General features: G+C 34.6%; 2 protein-coding genes across 3 annotated transcripts in view; one reads left to right on the top strand and one right to left on the bottom strand.

Annotated features, from left to right (window-relative positions):
• LOC134692754 (glycine amidinotransferase, mitochondrial-like) overlaps window positions 1-18,669 on the top strand; it is a 647,170-nt gene that overhangs the window by 115,832 nt on the left and 512,669 nt on the right. The window lies entirely within an intron of this gene.
• Window positions 605-18,667, bottom strand: LOC134693673 (uncharacterized). Its single transcript, XM_063554566.1, has 3 exons — window positions 18,095-18,667; window positions 7,242-7,299; window positions 605-1,698 (listed from the first exon to the last, which is right to left on the bottom strand). The coding sequence occupies exons 1-3, from the start codon at window positions 18,641-18,643 to the stop codon at window positions 869-871; spliced, it is 1,437 nt and encodes a 478-aa protein (XP_063410636.1). The 5' UTR covers window positions 18,644-18,667; the 3' UTR covers window positions 605-868.

Here is an 18,669-nt window from a genome sequence, read left to right as displayed (position 1 = left end):
CAAAATTATACAACAGACGAGATAGATTAAAGTTACATTTTCAAAACCAGTAATAAATAGCCTTTCCGTAATTTTGTTTCAACAGAATGATGTCTGGATGTACATGTAGCACACAAAGTTATTGTAACATAGTCAAATCAGTCTGTAGGGTATTATACCATGTGTTGTTTGAACAGGATTAACATAAATTTAAAAAAAAAAACTATCATCAAACCATACGAATAAACCATCAACTTTTAGGAAAAAAATTCATCAAATTGGAAAAAAAACATGTCATATAGTTTGGTAGAAATAGAAAAATTAGTTGGTAATTCTATTGTTTATCGTCCAGTGGCAAATATATCATGTATATACACGATATGAACAGTCAAGACAACAATGTATATTAATTATCCGGGATGAACAAAAAATATAAATTTTCAAACGAAGGAATAAAGGAGACAGCAACCCAACGACAAATGCAATTGGTAATGTTTTTCGATTTTAATCAAAATCAACACATTGAGATAAAAACCTTTATCTTGAGACATTCAATTATTGAGGACAGACATGATATGGCTTAAATTTAAAAAAAAGAAACAAATTATCTAAGGATGAAAAAAATGTAATGGACTATAACTCAAATTTAGGTTTGTTCTCCAACTATTAAACAGTAGGTGAATAATTGAATAAAAAGAACAACACGACTATGCAACATTTCTATAAATGTCCATACATATAATTGATTTATTGACAAACAATGCTTTGATCAAACAACACATAGCACAATGCTTAAAATATTGTCTTGAGTCTGAATACGAAATAAAAAGAAAATGTAAAGATCATGACAATCAATTAGCTTAGATTGATTTCAATTATTCAAGTTTGTCTATGTTAGTTTCCTTTTTACGTCGAAAAGAAAAGCTTTTCCGTCCATATAATTACAAACAAGCAGAGTATTTTCTTTTTTGTCAAAATAAATTCCCCGCGGTCCATTCAATCCATCTGATTCAGTAAGAAGTTCTCTATGATGTTTACCATCATCTGATACAACTATTACTGTGTGTGTCTCCTCATTAGTCACATAAACATTCCCCTCATTGTCTGTTGTTACACGAGTTAAATCTTCAAATTCATCCTTTTTAAATTTCCACATTACTTTTCCATCTAACGAGCAGCAGTATATTGATGAGCTGTCTATATAGACCAACCTGTCTCTGTCTACTGTAATGTCGCGGATACCGTCTGAAAGTACCGGTATAGTATGCATTACTTTACCTGTCAGGTCCATCACATGTATTATTCTTCCTTCAATAACAACGTACAGGTTATTATCATTATATGATATTGCGTAGCAGTAACTACTGATGTCAATTGTACTGGTGACAGAACGTGTAGATATATTTATTATCAGTATGGTACTGTGAATACCACAGGATACTGCTACAGTATTACTATCTATCTCTGTTATATACAATGGTTTATAGGACAGAGGAATGATATGTATATCAGAACCATCTGAATTGCAAATAATAAGTTGGTTATTACTATAGTCGGTAAACACTAATGTATTGCCTGTTTTGATACAGCTAGTAATGTACTGACTTTCATTCGTTGACATTTTGATATTTAACTGTTGACGTAAAGTGACAGAAACAGGAAGGTTGATTTTGACAGATGTTTGATTAGAAGCAACTTCTTCTTTGTTTGGTTCATTTTCTGAAATAAATCAAGTATTCATTTAGTTATTTCAACAATCGATAACCTTAATTATGCAGTTTACAAAAATATACCAGTAAAGGGATTAAATTATGTAAAAAAAATATTTTGCATACTATATCATGAAGTAAGGGGCGATTTTTTATTCATAATATTTAAAAACACAATTTTAAATTCATTTTTTATTATAAATGATACATGAAGTCAAGTCATTATGTATTATTTGATCAGAATTAATCATCATCATCTGTGGAAATGAATCTCCTGAAATCAAAACTGCATATACAGGTATCGCACACATACATGGTATAAAAGCTGTATTTAGCCTCTTTTAAAAATATAGCAAAACATTTTCCGTCTGGCGGAGTGAGGATTAAAAGAAGTTGAAGGGTTTTAGAGCCGCTGAAGGCCCCAAAAAACTATAGAAGAGATAATGCAAAATCGTGTTTTTTGGTTGTTTCCCAGACCCTTTCTTAATATGAAAATGGAAGTTCTTTTTTGATCACTTTTTGACAATACTTTGGTCTCAAAGCAAAATCTATGGATTCAGTGTTAGACTTCAGCTTTTAGGGACAATATTAAAAAACCAATATGCCGGATAAAGCAATCATTTAATTCACATAGTTAAGTATGTGGCTGCTGTTTTTTTTTTAAAACTCATGATCAAGTTTATAAAAAAATTACTAAATTAAGAAAGGAATGCAACATTAACAGAATACAGAAGGGCAATTAATGAACAAAAGACAAAAAAAAGAAAAAATTATCCTAAAAAAAAAACATGGGCTACGTCAGAGGAAGAACAGAAAGTGCAAGTGAATCACCGTGAGAATATTTTGATTTGAAGGCAAATTCTTGGTTTAGAGATTTGCATTATGAGGCATTTGATTGGGAAATAGAATTATGATAACTACAGGTCTTCTTCCGACCGACAGTAAAACCCTTGCCAAAGTGGAGCGTCCGTGTGGCTGTGTGGGATGTATCAAGTACACAGCCACGACCTGTCAGAATGGGGACGTTTGATTCGATGCCTCTTGTAGAGAGAGTGTCACGCCCTCTACACGTTAAAAACCCTTGCAGCAACAACTCTTTGAGGGGTCCGTAGGTGGCCTGTTGCAAGGCTAAATTTGTGTTCCTATCCAATATACCCTCATTTCACCGTGGCAGTTCAAATTTACCCAAACTGCAACCCAGTTGACCTCTATTACCGCACCTACCTAATATATTTATTGTTAATTTGTTGTCGTCCTGAACATGCATGACATATATGCAACTGGAGGTTTAGCAACCAAAAAATCCTTCAATAAAAGGAGTAGGTCCGGTAAGACCCCTTTTTGGCCCCAAAATATAGCAGTTTTACAAAATTGTTAAAATATATACTTTTAGTTATTTATTGGACAGTAGAATACTTATGCTAAATAAATATGGGCTGTTTATGACAATACATTGTACATATACCGAGTACTAGCACCAGTAAGTCATGCTAAATTACTGAAATCTTCACAATTCTAGCATTTTGGTGAAATTTTAGACGGTTTCCGTGTAAAACGAAAGTGGCCGCATTCGTGTTCATTCAAAATAATTAAATGTAAGTTGTATTTGATGATAACACATAACATATATAAAGGTTGAGGATGAACACGGATGCGGCCACTTTCATTTTTGACAAAAAAACATCTGAAAAGTGACATTTTTCAACATATTTGGTAGATTTTTCATATTTGAGCTTGAATCGGAGCGTATCTAATGACTAAATTAGTTAAAATCTTTCACATAAATTAATTGAATCAAAATTAAACTAGACACTTAAGTGTTTAAAAAGTGGTCCACATCTTTCGTTACATGAACCTGACATTTTAGGCCAAAATCGGTCCTTACCGGACCTACTCCTCTCCCCAACCTTCATCTCGGACGGCCTCTACTACAGGACCTACCTATTGTATACTTTTGATAATCTGATTTCGTCCTGATCATGTATGAAATATTTTCCAACGGACGTTTAGCAAGCAACACACTATCATTATGACTCAATCAAAAATTCAAGATTAAATTTACTTGAGGTACAAATTACAACAGAAAAGGCAAAACAGGACTTTCATATTTGCACGCGTTGCGACCTTTTAAACCAATAATCAACGTTTCTGAATAATGGTGCTAGTATGTATTATAGGTCTAAAACATCATTGTTAAATCCTTACAATGTTTTTTTTTTGCCTGTCTGATATCACGCGCATTAGCTTGTCCGTCGTTGTGGTTTTCTAAAAAATTTATTGTTTATCTTTTTTTAGAGGGGAGGGGGTATTGATAAAGGTTACTGTTTTTAAGTCTTTGTTGACTTGTTAAAGCTCGGAATTAATTCAGTTCAATTTTTGGCTTCTGAAAGTGTTTTGATGGAAGCCGTATGCATATTATAACCAAGTAATATTTAATTTGTTTGTCATTTTGGTAAATGTTTCATTGCCAGATGCACCAAATCTCATTAAGTCTTACTCACATTATTCATTGTAAATAGATGTAAAGAGAAAGCAATATACTGTTTTAAACTTGTGCATAATCATTCATCTTAACAAGAAGTACACAGGGTGACTGGGGAATATAAATATGGTCACTTAGATATTCTACCTACCGGCAATACAACCCCTAACGATGTAAAGCCTGATCTCGGCTATGCGGGATATACGAGAACGCAGCCACGCCCACTCAGAATCAGGACATTAAATACGATCCCTCATGTTGAGTGACTGCTATGCTCTGTTTATGCTAAGAACCGTTGCCAAAAATCTTTAAGGGTTCTATTTATGTTCGTAAATTAAAACACACCCATTTCCTATAGCTAGTGGCAATCAAAATTCTTCCGACCTTCATGTCTTATAGCCTATATAACAGGACCCGCCTTTTGCTTTTATTATTTAGTTGTTGCGAAAGATGCAACCAATCAACTTTAACCAAGATAGTTGCAATCTTTGTAATTTATGTTTAAAATGTCTTAAAAATCATCTCAATAACGAATCACCTCCTCCGCAGCTTGGGAATTAAACACTACTCTCGACAACACTGGTATCAACTCGGTGCAGATTTCTTTTGTCTGAAGTATTTATCTTTCCATCCGTTAACAAATGTACTGATAACTAAGCAATATATGTGAAATGTATGAATACTAATCCACCTCAGTTTATACAAGAGTCCTCAATTAACAACGATTGAGACATTGGTTCAAATCTCCGTTTAAAAGAGGGACGAAAGATACCAAAGGGACAGTCAAACTCATAAATCTAAAACAAACTGACAACGCCATGGCTATAAATAAAAAAGACAAACAGAAAATTAATAGTACACATGACACAACATAGAAAACTTAAGAATAAACAACACGAACCCCACCAAAAACTAGGGGTGATCTCAGGTGCTCCGGAAGGGTAAGCAGATCCTCCGACCGGCAGTATTACCCTCCCAAGTTGAGCGTCCGTTAAGCTGTGCAGGATGTATCCAGTACGAAGCCACGTCCGGTCGGAGCTAGACGTTACTCCGATGTATCATGGAGTGTCATGCTCTTTGCATGTTTCGAAACCTTGCAACAACTTATTGAGCTGTACGTAGGGCTATATGTCTGTCCCTTTCCAATATACCATAATTTCCAAGTGCAGTCTAAATTTCCCCGATCTTCATCTCGAACGCTTCATATAACAGGACCTTGACCTAATGTATGCTGTAATTTTTTTTCTCGTCCTAAACATGTGTGACATATTTGCTACTGGACATTAATCAATCAACAATCAATTAGTATGACTCAAATTTAAAATGTCAAGATTGAATTTGAGGAACAAATTGAAAAAAAACAAAACAAAGCAGGACTTTAACTACTATTCTTAGTCATTTTTTTTGATAAATGTAAATCAACAATAAACTTTTCTGAATAATGGTCCAGTATCTATTATAGGTTTAAAGCAAAGTTGTTTAATCTGAACACACGTCTTTTTGTCTGTCTAAGTTAACAAGCCTTGGCATGTCAATCGTTGTTTGTTGGCAAATCTCATTGTATTTTATTTTTGAGATAGGGAATTTGTTATAGATCATGTAGATTTCTGATCTTTGAGTGTCTCAATTTAGTTGTTGAGATTCAGAGACTATATTTAGTTCAATTTTAGGCTTCTTAAATTTTGATTTGAGGAAAGCTGTACGCTTATTATTGTTAAAAAAATTTGTATTGGGTCGCTGTTTCATTCACAGATACAATACATCTACTTAATTCCTACTTATATTATTCAACTTAGATAGATATAACCACTTTACCTTATAGTTAAGGTATGCTGCCTTCGTCCCAAAGAGTTCTTAAAGTGTAGTTTAAAGAAAGCCGTACATGTATTAAAACCATGTAATACTTGTGTTTTTTTATAAGGTCGCTGTTTTATTGACTGATATACCACATCTACATCTTGACAACAACCACTAGGGTTTACTGGTGAAAAGAGATACGGTCACTAAGGTCTTGGCAAAGTTGAACGTCATGTTTTTCTATGCGGGATGTACAAGTATACGCCTACATTCATTCAGAATTGGGACACTCAATCCGATGCCTCATGTCGAGTGATTACCATGTTCTCTGCGCGTTAACAACCCTTGTTAAAACTCTTTGAGGGTCCGAAGGTGGCCTCTAGCAAGGAAATATTTCTAATCATCTAATGAACACTATCTTCTCATTGGCAGTCAAAAATGCTCCCGACCTTAATGCCAAATGGCCTCCTTTCTTTCCCATTCGCTTCTAGAAGTTAAACTTTTATGTTTTAATGTCTTCGTTTTAATGTAACTCACATTTTTCCTAGATTTAAAATGTTATGAAGAAACGGACTCAATCTAAAATCTTGGAAGATTAATGTATTTGAGGTATTTTAGTTAAAACTACATAATAAGGAGAGAAAATCAGTACTTTCGCGGTTTATTATATGAGCCAATATGTCTGTCGGTTGTCTAGCATGTCTAGTGCTGACCGCTGTCATATTGTTCTCCAAAAATGTCAATATATCTTAAAATTAAAACTTTATTTGGTTTAAAAGTCCAAACATATGTTATGCCTGAACAAATATTCAATTAAATTTAATCCAAAAATCAATGTCGCATAGACCAAAAAAACACTGTCTATTGCCTACTGATCATGGGACATTCAGTTTTACCTGCAAGACTATTATCAACCTAGTTCAGGTTAATACAAACGACACTTTACAAATTTATCGTGTTCGTAGTTCTTATCTTGATTTAAATTCTCTAGAAGCTTGCAAACAATAACATATAGTCTGGTTATGGGCTTACTTTTCATTTCAATTTGTTTTGTCTGCTTTCCAACGTAATGTATAAGGTTTTCACTGAAAAAACTAAATTGTCGAAATAATTTGTTGATGTAATAACATTGGTGCCGTTAATATTCATATGTACAAATATATTTCCACCAATATAAAGAGAAATATTGCAAAGACGTAATTTAGTATTCTAGAAAACAACCATTAGTTTAAAGATAAAGTTGCCAAACGAAGACATGAAAATAATGATATTACTTGGATTATGTGCATCCTGCTTAGTGCTTCTTTTCGATCTGTCAGGATTCCTTTTAAGCTGAAAATGAAAAAAAAGTGTTATTGAATACATAACACGTATGATACCTAGGCAATGAAAAGGTTAATACCAAATATAACTTGTGCAATATTGATACTAATCTGCATATACACTTGTAGCAGTAGTTGCATCTTTCAGACTTACTGTTTTAGCAATTAATCACCATCACAATATCCGTGACCGCTCAGTCACATCACATCACATCACCATTTGTCAGACTTATATTTCGAAGACTGATTAATCGGTGTTACCGTATTGAACTCTATTTATTACTACCACTAGATAGATACATCTGCTGGGGGACTTTTTAGTCTGAGGGAAATCATTAGACCCGTAACCAGTACTTTGGTAATTGCATGAAAATACGAGTAATGTCTAACTTGAATTGCCGTTATAAAATTTTCGAAATCTATTTTTATGCATGAATGTCTATCCCTCGTGCATAGCCCTGATTCAATATCCGGGTTCAGCTTCACTATTGGTCTTTCTCGGTTTCATCACCTTTCGATTGTTTGTTTACGGTTTCAACTCATTTTAGATGAAGAAATGAACTAGCCTTATGCATATCTTCTTATGAGATTTTGGCTGTACGTTTGGACCTACTTGGTTTTATCAGATCTTCAGCGATTGTACTCAGTTTTATACAGCCGTTGTATAATTATTTTTGTATCTAGTCCTGATGACAATGTTTACTTTTAAAGATAGTATTTCTGTATAACAGTTTTCAAGACATTAAGCAAAAAATGTAAAATATGATCATTTTAAGACAAACAGTGAAATAAAAAGTCGACTGAAGATTTAAGCAAGTGTAGCTATTTTGCTGGTCGTTTCTTAGCTGTTTAAGAATTATTTGATAACACTTCTGGTCTGCGTTTCGTTCCCGAGGGTAGCACTAGCTCAGTAGTCTGCACTTCGGTGTTGACATGAATATCAACTATATATATTGTTATATTAATTTATTTCCTGTTGACAAATTTTACATTTTTCAAAAAATTAAGGATTGTTTTATCCTAGAAACAGATAACCTTAGCCATATATTGCACAACGTTTTGAAATTTCGGGTCCTCAATGCTCTTCAACATTGTACTAGAAAGTAAAATCACAAAAAAAAACAGAACTTAGACATGTCAGAGGAAAATCAATTCAGAAAGTCCATAATCACATGGCAAAATCAAATAACACAACGTTTGACCTTGCACTATCTTGTTCTGAGCTTCACTTATGAGTCTTTTTGTTGACGAAACGCGCTTTTGGCGTATTAAAATATAATCATGGTACCTTTGATAACTATTCTATCCACACATTATAGTATTAAAGACAGTATGCATTAACGCTAAACATTGATAAAAATCGTATTAAAAGGGCAAAAACGAATAAGGAGTCGACTGACGTTTTTTTAAAGTTTATTAAGTTGTAGATCTTGTGTTTTTCAATTACTGTGCATTTAATATCATCGGTTGAGATAAGCAAAAATAAAAGTTAAAATTTGTCATGAAGCGCAACAACTACAACAAGAAGTTGTCTTGAACAAGACGTAGTTCTCAACAATCTAAACACTTTTGCTTTTTCAGATTGTCTCTTTTCACAGCGGTTTAAGAAAATGGAAACGTCTTTAACAGATGTCAAGTAATGAAATAAGCTCCCTTTATAATTAAAAAAACTTTAAATAAGAACATTACATTTTGTCCGGTATTCAAAAATAACTGTATTGGAATATATGGAACACTAAATGAATCATAAATGTATGACAAATAAATAGTGTTAATCTGCCATCACATACTTTCCCCTTCTGAACGGTGAATTGAAATTTTTTGTCAGAATATTAGTTATAAAAGCTGTCTGTAAAGAAAGTAACTGTGCATTAGGTGGATGCCCTCACCTCAAAGTACTTTTAAAGATGTTAACAGTTTGTATCAGCACATTGTCTTGCAAAATATAATAGCAAACCGTTTTTTCAACATATCTATGCTGATGTCGATTATGGAACTTTTTATACGCCAGTTTTACGGACCGTATTGTGGTCTACTGTTGTTCGTCCATCTGTCCGTCCGCCGTTAACATGTCGAACAATAACTCAAGAATGCTGTAACCAACGTGTCTGCAACTTTGGTGAATTGTTTATATTTATTCATGTAAGCTTCCTTGTGATTTTTATAAACTATAGATTTTGCGATTCCGAGTTAAGGGGTTCGTTTCATTAAAAAGGGTGGATTTCTTATTTTTCGGACAGTAACTGGAATACACTTTCAACAATTTGCAATTAAATTAACGGTACCAATTTTCTTGCACCAGATGCGCATTTCGACAATACATGTCTCTTCAGTGATGCTCGTGGCCAAAATATTTTAAAATCCAAAGCTTATATAAAAGATGAAGAGCTAATAATCCAAAAGGTCCAAAAAGTATAGCCAAATCCGTGAAAGGAATCAGAGCTTTACATGAGGGAGATACATTCCTTAATTTATAATAATTTATAATATTTTCTAACAGCAAATTTTAATAACACAAAAAATCCGTATTTTCATGCCAGTACCGAAGTACTGGCTACTGGGCTGGTGATACCCTCGGGGACTAATAGTCCACCAGCAGAGGCATCGACCCAGTGGTAGTAATTAAATTAACGGTACCAATTTTCTTGCACCAGATGCGCATTTCGACAATACATGTCTCTTCAGTGATGCTCGTGGCCAAAATATTTTAAAATCAAAAGCTTATATAAAAGATGAAGAGCTAATAATCCAAAAGGTCCAAAAAGTATAGCCAAATCCGTGAAAGGAATCAGAGCTTTGCATGAGGGAGATACATTCCTTAATTTATAATGATTTATAATATTTTCTAACAGCAAATTTTAATAACACAAAAAATCCGTATTTTCATGCCAGTACCGAAGTACTGGCTACTGGGCTGGTGATACCCTCGGGGACTAATAGTCCACCAGCAGAGGCATCGACCCAGTGGTAGTAATTAAATTAACGGTACCAATTTTCTTGCACCAGATGCGCATTTCGACAATACATGTCTCTTCAGTGATGCTCGTGGCCAAAATATTTTAAAATCCAAAGCTTATATAAAAGATGAAGAGCTAATAATCCAAAAGGTCCAAAAAGTATAGCCAAATCCGTGAAAGGAATCAGAGCTTTGCATGAGGGAGATACATTCCTTAATTTATAATAATTTATAATATTTTCTAACAGCAAATTTTAATAACACAAAAAATCCGTATTTTCATGCCAGTACCGAAGTACTGGGTACTGGGCTGGTGATACCCTCGGGGACTAATAGTCCACCAGCAGAGCCATCGACCCAGTGATAGTAATTAAATTAACGGTACCAATTTTCTTGCACCAGATGCGCATTTCGACAATACATGTCTCTTCAGTGATGCTCGTGGCCAAAATATTTTAAAATCCAAAGCTTATATAAAAGATGAAGAGCTAATAATCCAAAAGGTCCAAAAAGTATAGCCAAATCCGTGAAAGGAATCAGAGCTTTGCATGAGGGAGATACATTCCTTAATTTATAATAATTTATAATATTTTCTAACAGCAAATTTTAATAACACAAAAAATCCGTATTTTCATGCCAGTACCGAAGTACTGGCTACTGGGCTGGTGATACCCTCGGGGACTAATAGTCCACCAGCAGAGGCATCGACCCAGTGGTAGTAATTAAATTAACGGTACCAATTTTCTTGCACCAGATGCGCATTTCGACAATACATGTCTCTTCAGTGATGCTCGTGGCCAAAATATTTTAAAATCCAAAGCTTATATAAAAGATGAAGAGCTAATAATCCAAAAGGTCCAAAAAGTATAGCCAAATCCGTGAAAGGAATCAGAGCTTTGCATGAGGGAGATACATTCCTTAATTTATAATAATTTATAATATTTTCTAACAGCAAATTTTAATAACACAAAAAATCCGTATTTTCATGCCAGTACCGAAGTACTGGCTACTGGGCTGGTGATACCCTCGGGGACTAATAGTCCACCAGCAGAGGCATCGACCCAGTGGTAGTAATTAAATTAACGGTACAATTTTCTTGCACCAGATGCGCATTTCGACAATACATGTCTCTTCAGTGATGCTCGTGGCCAAAATATTTTAAAATCAAAAGCTTATATAAAAGATGAAGAGCTAATAATCCAAAAGGTCCAAAAAGTATAGCCAAATCCGTGAAAGGAATCAGAGCTTTGCATGAGGGAGATACATTCCTTAATTTATAATGATTTATAATATTTTCTAACAGCAAATTTTAATAACACAAAAAATCCGTATTTTCATGCCAGTACCGAAGTACTGGCTACTGGGCTGGTGATACCCTCGGGGACTAATAGTCCACCAGCAGAGGCATCGACCCAGTGGTAGTAATTAAATTAACGGTACCAATTTTCTTGCACCAGATGCGCATTTCGACAATACATGTCTCTTCAGTGATGCTCGTGGCCAAAATATTTTAAAATCCAAAGCTTATATAAAAGATGAAGAGCTAATAATCCAAAAGGTCCAAAAAGTATAGCCAAATCCGTGAAAGGAATCAGAGCTTTGCATGAGGGAGATACATTCCTTAATTTATAATAATTTATAATATTTTCTTACAGCAAATTTTAATAACACAAAAAATCCGTATTTTCATGCCAGTACCGAAGTACTGGCTACTGGGCTGGTGATACCCTCGGGGACTAATAGTCCACCAGCAGAGGCATCGACCCAGTGGTAGTAATTAAATTAACGGTACCAATTTTCTTGCACCAGATGCGCATTTCGACAATACATGTCTCTTCAGTGATGCTCGTGGCCAAAATATTTTAAAATCCAAAGCTTATATAAAAGATGAAGAGCTAATAATCCAAAAGGTCCAAAAAGTATAGCCAAATCCGTGAAAGGAATCAGAGCTTTGCATGAGGGAGATACATTCCTTAATTTATAATAATTTATAATATTTTCTAACAGCAAATTTTAATAAAACAACAAATCCGTATTTTCATGCCAGTACCGAAGTACTGGCTACTGGGCTGGTGATACCCTCGGGGACGAATAGTCCACCAGCAGAGGCATCGACCCAGTGGTAGTAATTAAATTAACGGTACCAATTTTCTTGCACCAGATGCGCATTTCGACAATACATGTCTCTTCAGTGATGCTCGTGGCCAAAATATTTTAAAATCCAAAGCTTATATAAAAGATGAAGAGCTAATAATCCAAAAGGTCCAAAAAGTATAGCCAAATCCGTGAAAGGAATCAGAGCTTTGCATGAGGGAGATACATTCCTTAATTTATAATGATTTATAATATTTTCTAACAGCAAATTTTAATAACACAAAAAATCCGTATTTTCACGCCAGTACCGAAGTACTGGCTACTGGGCTGGTGATACCCTCGGGGACTAATAGTCCACCAGCAGAGGCATCGACCCAGTGGTAGTAATTAAATTAACGGTACCAATTTTCTTGCACCAGATGCGCATTTCGACAATACATGTCTCTTCAGTGATGCTCGTGGCCAAAATATTTTAAAATCAAAAGCTTATATAAAAGATGAAGAGCTAATAATCCAAAAGGTCCAAAAAGTATAGCCAAATCCGTGAAAGGAATCAGAGCTTTGCATGAGGGAGATACATTCCTTAATTTATAATGATTTATAATATTTTCTAACAGCAAATTTTAATAACACAAAAAATCCGTATTTTCATGCCAGTACCGAAGTACTGGCTACTGGGCTGGTGATACCCTCGGGGACTAATAGTCCACCAGCAGAGGCATCGACCCAGTGGTAGTAATTAAATTAACGGTACCAATTTTCTTGCACCAGATGCGCATTTCGACAATACATGTCTCTTCAGTGATGCTCGTGGCCAAAATATTTTAAAATCCAAAGCTTATATAAAAGATGAAGAGCTAATAATCCAAAAGGTCCAAAAAGTATAGCCAAATCCGTGAAAGGAATCAGAGCTTTGCATGAGGGAGATACATTCCTTAATTTATAATAATTTATAATATTTTCTAACAGCAAATTTTAATAACACAAAAAATCCGTATTTTCATGCCAGTACCGAAGTACTGGCTACTGGGCTGGTGATACCCTCGGGGACTAATAGTCCACCAGCAGAGGCATCGACCCAGTGGTAGTAATTAAATTAACGGTACAATTTTCTTGCACCAGATGCGCATTTCGACAATACATGTCTCTTCAGTGATGCTCGTGGCCAAAATATTTTAAAATCAAAAGCTTATATAAAAGATGAAGAGCTAATAATCCAAAAGGTCCAAAAAGTATAGCCAAATCCGTGAAAGGAATCAGAGCTTTGCATGAGGGAGATACATTCCTTAATTTATAATGATTTATAATATTTTCTAACAGCAAATTTTAATAACACAAAAAATCCGTATTTTCATGCCAGTACCGAAGTACTGGCTACTGGGCTGGTGATACCCTCGGGGACTAATAGTCCACCAGCAGAGGCATCGACCCAGTGGTAGTAATTAAATTAACGGTACCAATTTTCTTGCACCAGATGCGCATTTCGACAATACATGTCTCTTCAGTGATGCTCGTGGCCAAAATATTTTAAAATCCAAAGCTTATATAAAAGATGAAGAGCTAATAATCCAAAAGGTCCAAAAAGTATAGCCAAATCCGTGAAAGGAATCAGAGCTTTGCATGAGGGAGATACATTCCTTAATTTATAATAATTTATAATATTTTCTTACAGCAAATTTTAATAACACAAAAAATCCGTATTTTCATGCCAGTACCGAAGTACTGGCTACTGGGCTGGTGATACCCTCGGGGACTAATAGTCCACCAGCAGAGGCATCGACCCAGTGGTAGTAATTAAATTAACGGTACCAATTTTCTTGCACCAGATGCGCATTTCGACAATACATGTCTCTTCAGTGATGCTCGTGGCCAAAATATTTTAAAATCCAAAGCTTATATAAAAGATGAAGAGCTAATAATCCAAAAGGTCCAAAAAGTATAGCCAAATCCGTGAAAGGAATCAGAGCTTTGCATGAGGGAGATACATTCCTTAATTTATAATAATTTATAATATTTTCTAACAGCAAATTTTAATAAAACAACAAATCCGTATTTTCATGCCAGTACCGAAGTACTGGCTACTGGGCTGGTGATACCCTCGGGGACGAATAGTCCACCAGCAGAGGCATCGACCCAGTGGTAGTAATTAAATTAACGGTACCAATTTTCTTGCACCAGATGCGCATTTCGACAATACATGTCTCTTCAGTGATGCTCGTGGCCAAAATATTTTAAAATCCAAAGCTTATATAAAAGATGAAGAGCTAATAATCCAAAAGGTCCAAAAAGTATAGCCAAATCCGTGAAAGGAATCAGAGCTTTGCATGAGGGAGATACATTCCTTAATTTATAATGATTTATAATATTTTCTAACAGCAAATTTTAATAACACAAAAAATCCGTATTTTCACGCCAGTACCGAAGTACTGGCTACTGGGCTGGTGATACCCTCGGGGACTAATAGTCCACCAGCAGAGGCATCGACCCAGTGGTAGTAATTAAATTAACGGTACCAATTTTCTTGCACCAGATGCGCATTTCGACAATACATGTCTCTTCAGTGATGCTCGTGGCCAAAATATTTTAAAATCAAAAGCTTATATAAAAGATGAAGAGCTAATAATCCAAAAGGTCCAAAAAGTATAGCCAAATCCGTGAAAGGAATCAGAGCTTTGCATGAGGGAGATACATTCCTTAATTTATAATGATTTATAATATTTTCTAACAGCAAATTTTAATAACACAAAAAATCCGTATTTTCATGCCAGTACCGAAGTACTGGCTACTGGGCTGGTGATACCCTCGGGGACTAATAGTCCACCAGCAGAGGCATCGACCCAGTGGTAGTAATTAAATTAACGGTACCAATTTTCTTGCACCAGATGCGCATTTCGACAATACATGTCTCTTCAGTGATGCTCGTGGCCAAAATATTTTAAAATCCAAAGCTTATATAAAAGATGAAGAGCTAATAATCCAAAAGGTCCAAAAAGTATAGCCAAATCCGTGAAAAGAATCAGAGCTTTGCATGAGGGAGATACATTCCTTAATTTATAATAATTTATAATATTTTCTAACAGCAAATTTTAATAACACAAAAAATCCGTATTTTCATGCCAGTACCGAAGTACTGGGTACTGGGCTGGTGATACCCTCGGGGACTAATAGTCCACCAGCAGAGGCATCGACCCAGTGGTAGTAATTAAATTAACGGTACAATTTTCTTGCACCAGATGCGCATTTCGACAATACATGTCTCTTCAGTGATGCTCGTGGCCAAAATATTTTAAAATCCAAAGCTTATATAAAAGATGAAGAGCTAATAATCCAAAAGGTCCAAAAAGTATAGCCAAATCCGTGAAAGGAATCAGAGCTTTGCATGAGGGAGATACATTCCTTAATTTATAATAATTTATAATATTTTCTAACAGCAAATTTTAATAACACAAAAAATCCGTATTTTCATGCCTGTACCGAAGTACTGGCTACTGGGCTGGTGATACCCTCGGGGACTAATAGTCCACCAGCAGAGGCATCGACCCAGTGGTAGTAATTAAATTAACGGTACCAATTTTCTTGCACCAGATGCGCATTTCGACAATACATGTCTCTTCAGTGATGCTCGTGGCCAAAATATTTTAAAATCCAAAGCTTATATACGTTTGTGAGTTGTTTATGTGCATTGACGTTAGCTTTCTTTTAATTTTTATAAATTTTGAGATTTTACGTTTCCGAGTAGTAGGGTTGTATTCGTTAAGAGAGGAAGCGGACAATAACTTAAAGTTACCTTCGTTAATTTGCCTGAAACTTTGATGATTTTGTGTTGATGGATTTTATTTATTCAAAATGCTACGCATTGTTCATGAAACTTTTTGTGAATTTTCTATATCTATTGACGTAAGCTCCCTGCCATTTTTTATAGATTGTAGATTTTACGTTTCCTGGTTAAGGGAGTTTATTCATAAGAAAGAAGGGATTTTTCGTAGAATTACTAAAAAGTGCTTTGTGTAGGTTTCAGGAATTTTCTTTTGACATGTTTATATCTATTTGAATAACCTCCCTATATTTCTTAATTATTTATACATTTCTATTTCAACATTGAGAAAGCATTGAAAAAGCTCCTGGCGCAGAATTTCTTTTTTTATTATTGATTGAGCATCACTTTCACTTCATTAATTATCGAACACTTTGTTACTACTTTGTTACTACTACTGGATTGGTAGGTCTACTGATAGACTTTCAGTTCCCGAGAATATCATAAATCTATTCAATAAGCCAGTACTGCAGTTTCTAAGACGCAATGATTGATCTTTCGCGTATGAAAAGATACATTTATAATACCGGATATTATCAAAATGCGATTCTTTACGCTATATAATGAATGTTCAACTTTGTCTTTGTTTCAACATATTCATAAAATAATAAATTCCTCGTAATGATATATAAATTTGTCTCCACATATTTTTTTATATTCTGAATGTGTTTACATATGTCTGAATCTGTGTTCGCGTTTATAAATTAATTCATTTCTTCTTTGACCTCTGCGTTCTTTCAATGCACTATGAACATTCGAATAAGTGCTGTTGTTTTTTTTAGTTTTTATTAAAAACAAATCAATTTCTCTTAATAGTATACTGTGTAAATAGCATATAAGCGTTGTGTGTTACTGAACGCTGTATTTTCAATTGATTTATGTTTCGGTGTTAGTGTCAAACATGTCTAAATTCAGTATTTCGGTCTTCGGAAATGTTCAAGCCGAACTCTGGAATTAAGTTTTGTATTATCGCTTGTCTTTAGGTCTTGAAACTAGGATAATATTTTTCAGAATGTGTCAAGTCATTAACTTGAAGGTTTAGTTTGTTGAGGGACGACAAGTGTTCAGTTCCTAATATCTTTATATTTTAAGTAATCGGTTTCGTCTAAATTTTTAGTGTGTGAATTTATTAATTTATTATCATTTTTAAAGCACAAAGGCCAAAAACTTATTTTTTCTGTATTTTATCTTCAATGCAAATTTTTCGCCCTCGTATACGTATCATATAAGATGAGGTTTGAAAATGTATTGAACATTCAGGAATTAGAATTTTCTGTGTGTATCAAACTGACAAGTGAAGCCCTTTTAAACTGATTTTTAAAGTTTGTTATTGTGTTGTTCTGATATACCACTGTCCCAGGTTATAGTGATTACGTTTACCTGTTTAACCCCACCATATTATGTAGGCATGTCCCTTTCCCTAGCCTGGAGCCTGCAATTCAGTGAATGTCGTTTGTTGCTGTCACATTTTTTTTCAGTTCATTTTTTTGTTCATAAATTGGGCCGTTGGTTTTCTCGTTTGAATTATTTTACATTGTCATTTCGGGGCCTGTTATATATGACTATGCGTTATTGGCTTTGCTCATTTGTGAAGGCCGTACGGTGACCTATAGTTGTTAATGTCTGTGTCATGTTTGTCTCTTGTGAAGAGTTTTCTCATTCGCAATCATACCACATCTTCTTTTTTATAGTCACCATTTAATATATTATACGTATTACAATCAAACTGCATTGAAACTAAATTTCGATTATCCAAATGTTTGAGTCTATTAATTTAATAAACTTCCTACAAATTTTCAGAAAAATAATTGTGTGTCCAACCGAGAACTGCACACTTTACTGGTGAACACATATCTAATAAGAATAAAACTGAGAAAATACTGTTGAGGAATCCAAATGATTATTTGATTAGTTTCAAACCATTTCATTTGAAAAACTTACCTCATTATTCATCCAGGGAGAATATATCTGTTCAGATCGATGCATTTGCTTATGCTGAGTACAGAAACACTCCTCCTCGCTTGTCAATTTCTCAAATTCAAATGTGTCTTGAAAATAATATCCATCACTGCATTTGAAATGGACTTTAAAAGATATTTTCATGCTATATCTCACTTGGATATCTTCAATAAGTTGTGTTACTTTACTGTATATATCGCTACACGTACTTCCGAATCCATCCTTTTCGGAAAACGACAAAACCTGGAGAGCAATTGTATCAGTCGACATGGTAACTAGTATCTTTGTACCACCAGATCTATCAATATCAAAAACACAAATGCCACGGTATAAAGCGACTGATGTACTATCACTAGCCACTTTGCTAGGGTTGTACTGTTTGATAAACCAGGCAGAGAGATGGTTAAAGAAGGAAGGTGGAAGGAATATGAATTTGAAACAAAGCCAGGAAGTCCTTTTACAGTTTTGAGTTAGAATGCCAACATCTCTAGATATGTTTTCAAACGTGGAAGACGGCATTTGGCTGGGCATTATATAATAACTTGAGTTATCAATTT

The sequence above is a fragment of the Mytilus trossulus genome, chromosome 12, assembly GCF_036588685.1.
Source record: "Mytilus trossulus isolate FHL-02 chromosome 12, PNRI_Mtr1.1.1.hap1, whole genome shotgun sequence".
Taxonomy (NCBI): Eukaryota; Metazoa; Mollusca; class Bivalvia; order Mytilida; family Mytilidae; genus Mytilus; species Mytilus trossulus.
This window is presented reverse-complemented; position numbering and strand designations above follow the sequence as displayed.

Bases quoted from the DNA above. Each gene is read 5' to 3' on its own strand.
- LOC134693673 (XM_063554566.1), bottom strand. From the start codon at position 18,643: ATGCCCAGCCAAATGCCGTCTTCCACGTTTGAAAACATATCTAGAGAT. The intron at 7,300-18,094 runs GTAAGTTTTTCA...TTTCATTTTCAG, and splicing joins CTCCCTGGATGAATAATGAG to CTTAAAAGGAATCCTGACAG. The intron at 1,699-7,241 runs GTAATATCATTA...GATTTATTTCAG, and splicing joins GCAGGATGCACATAATCCAA to AAAATGAACCAAACAAAGAA.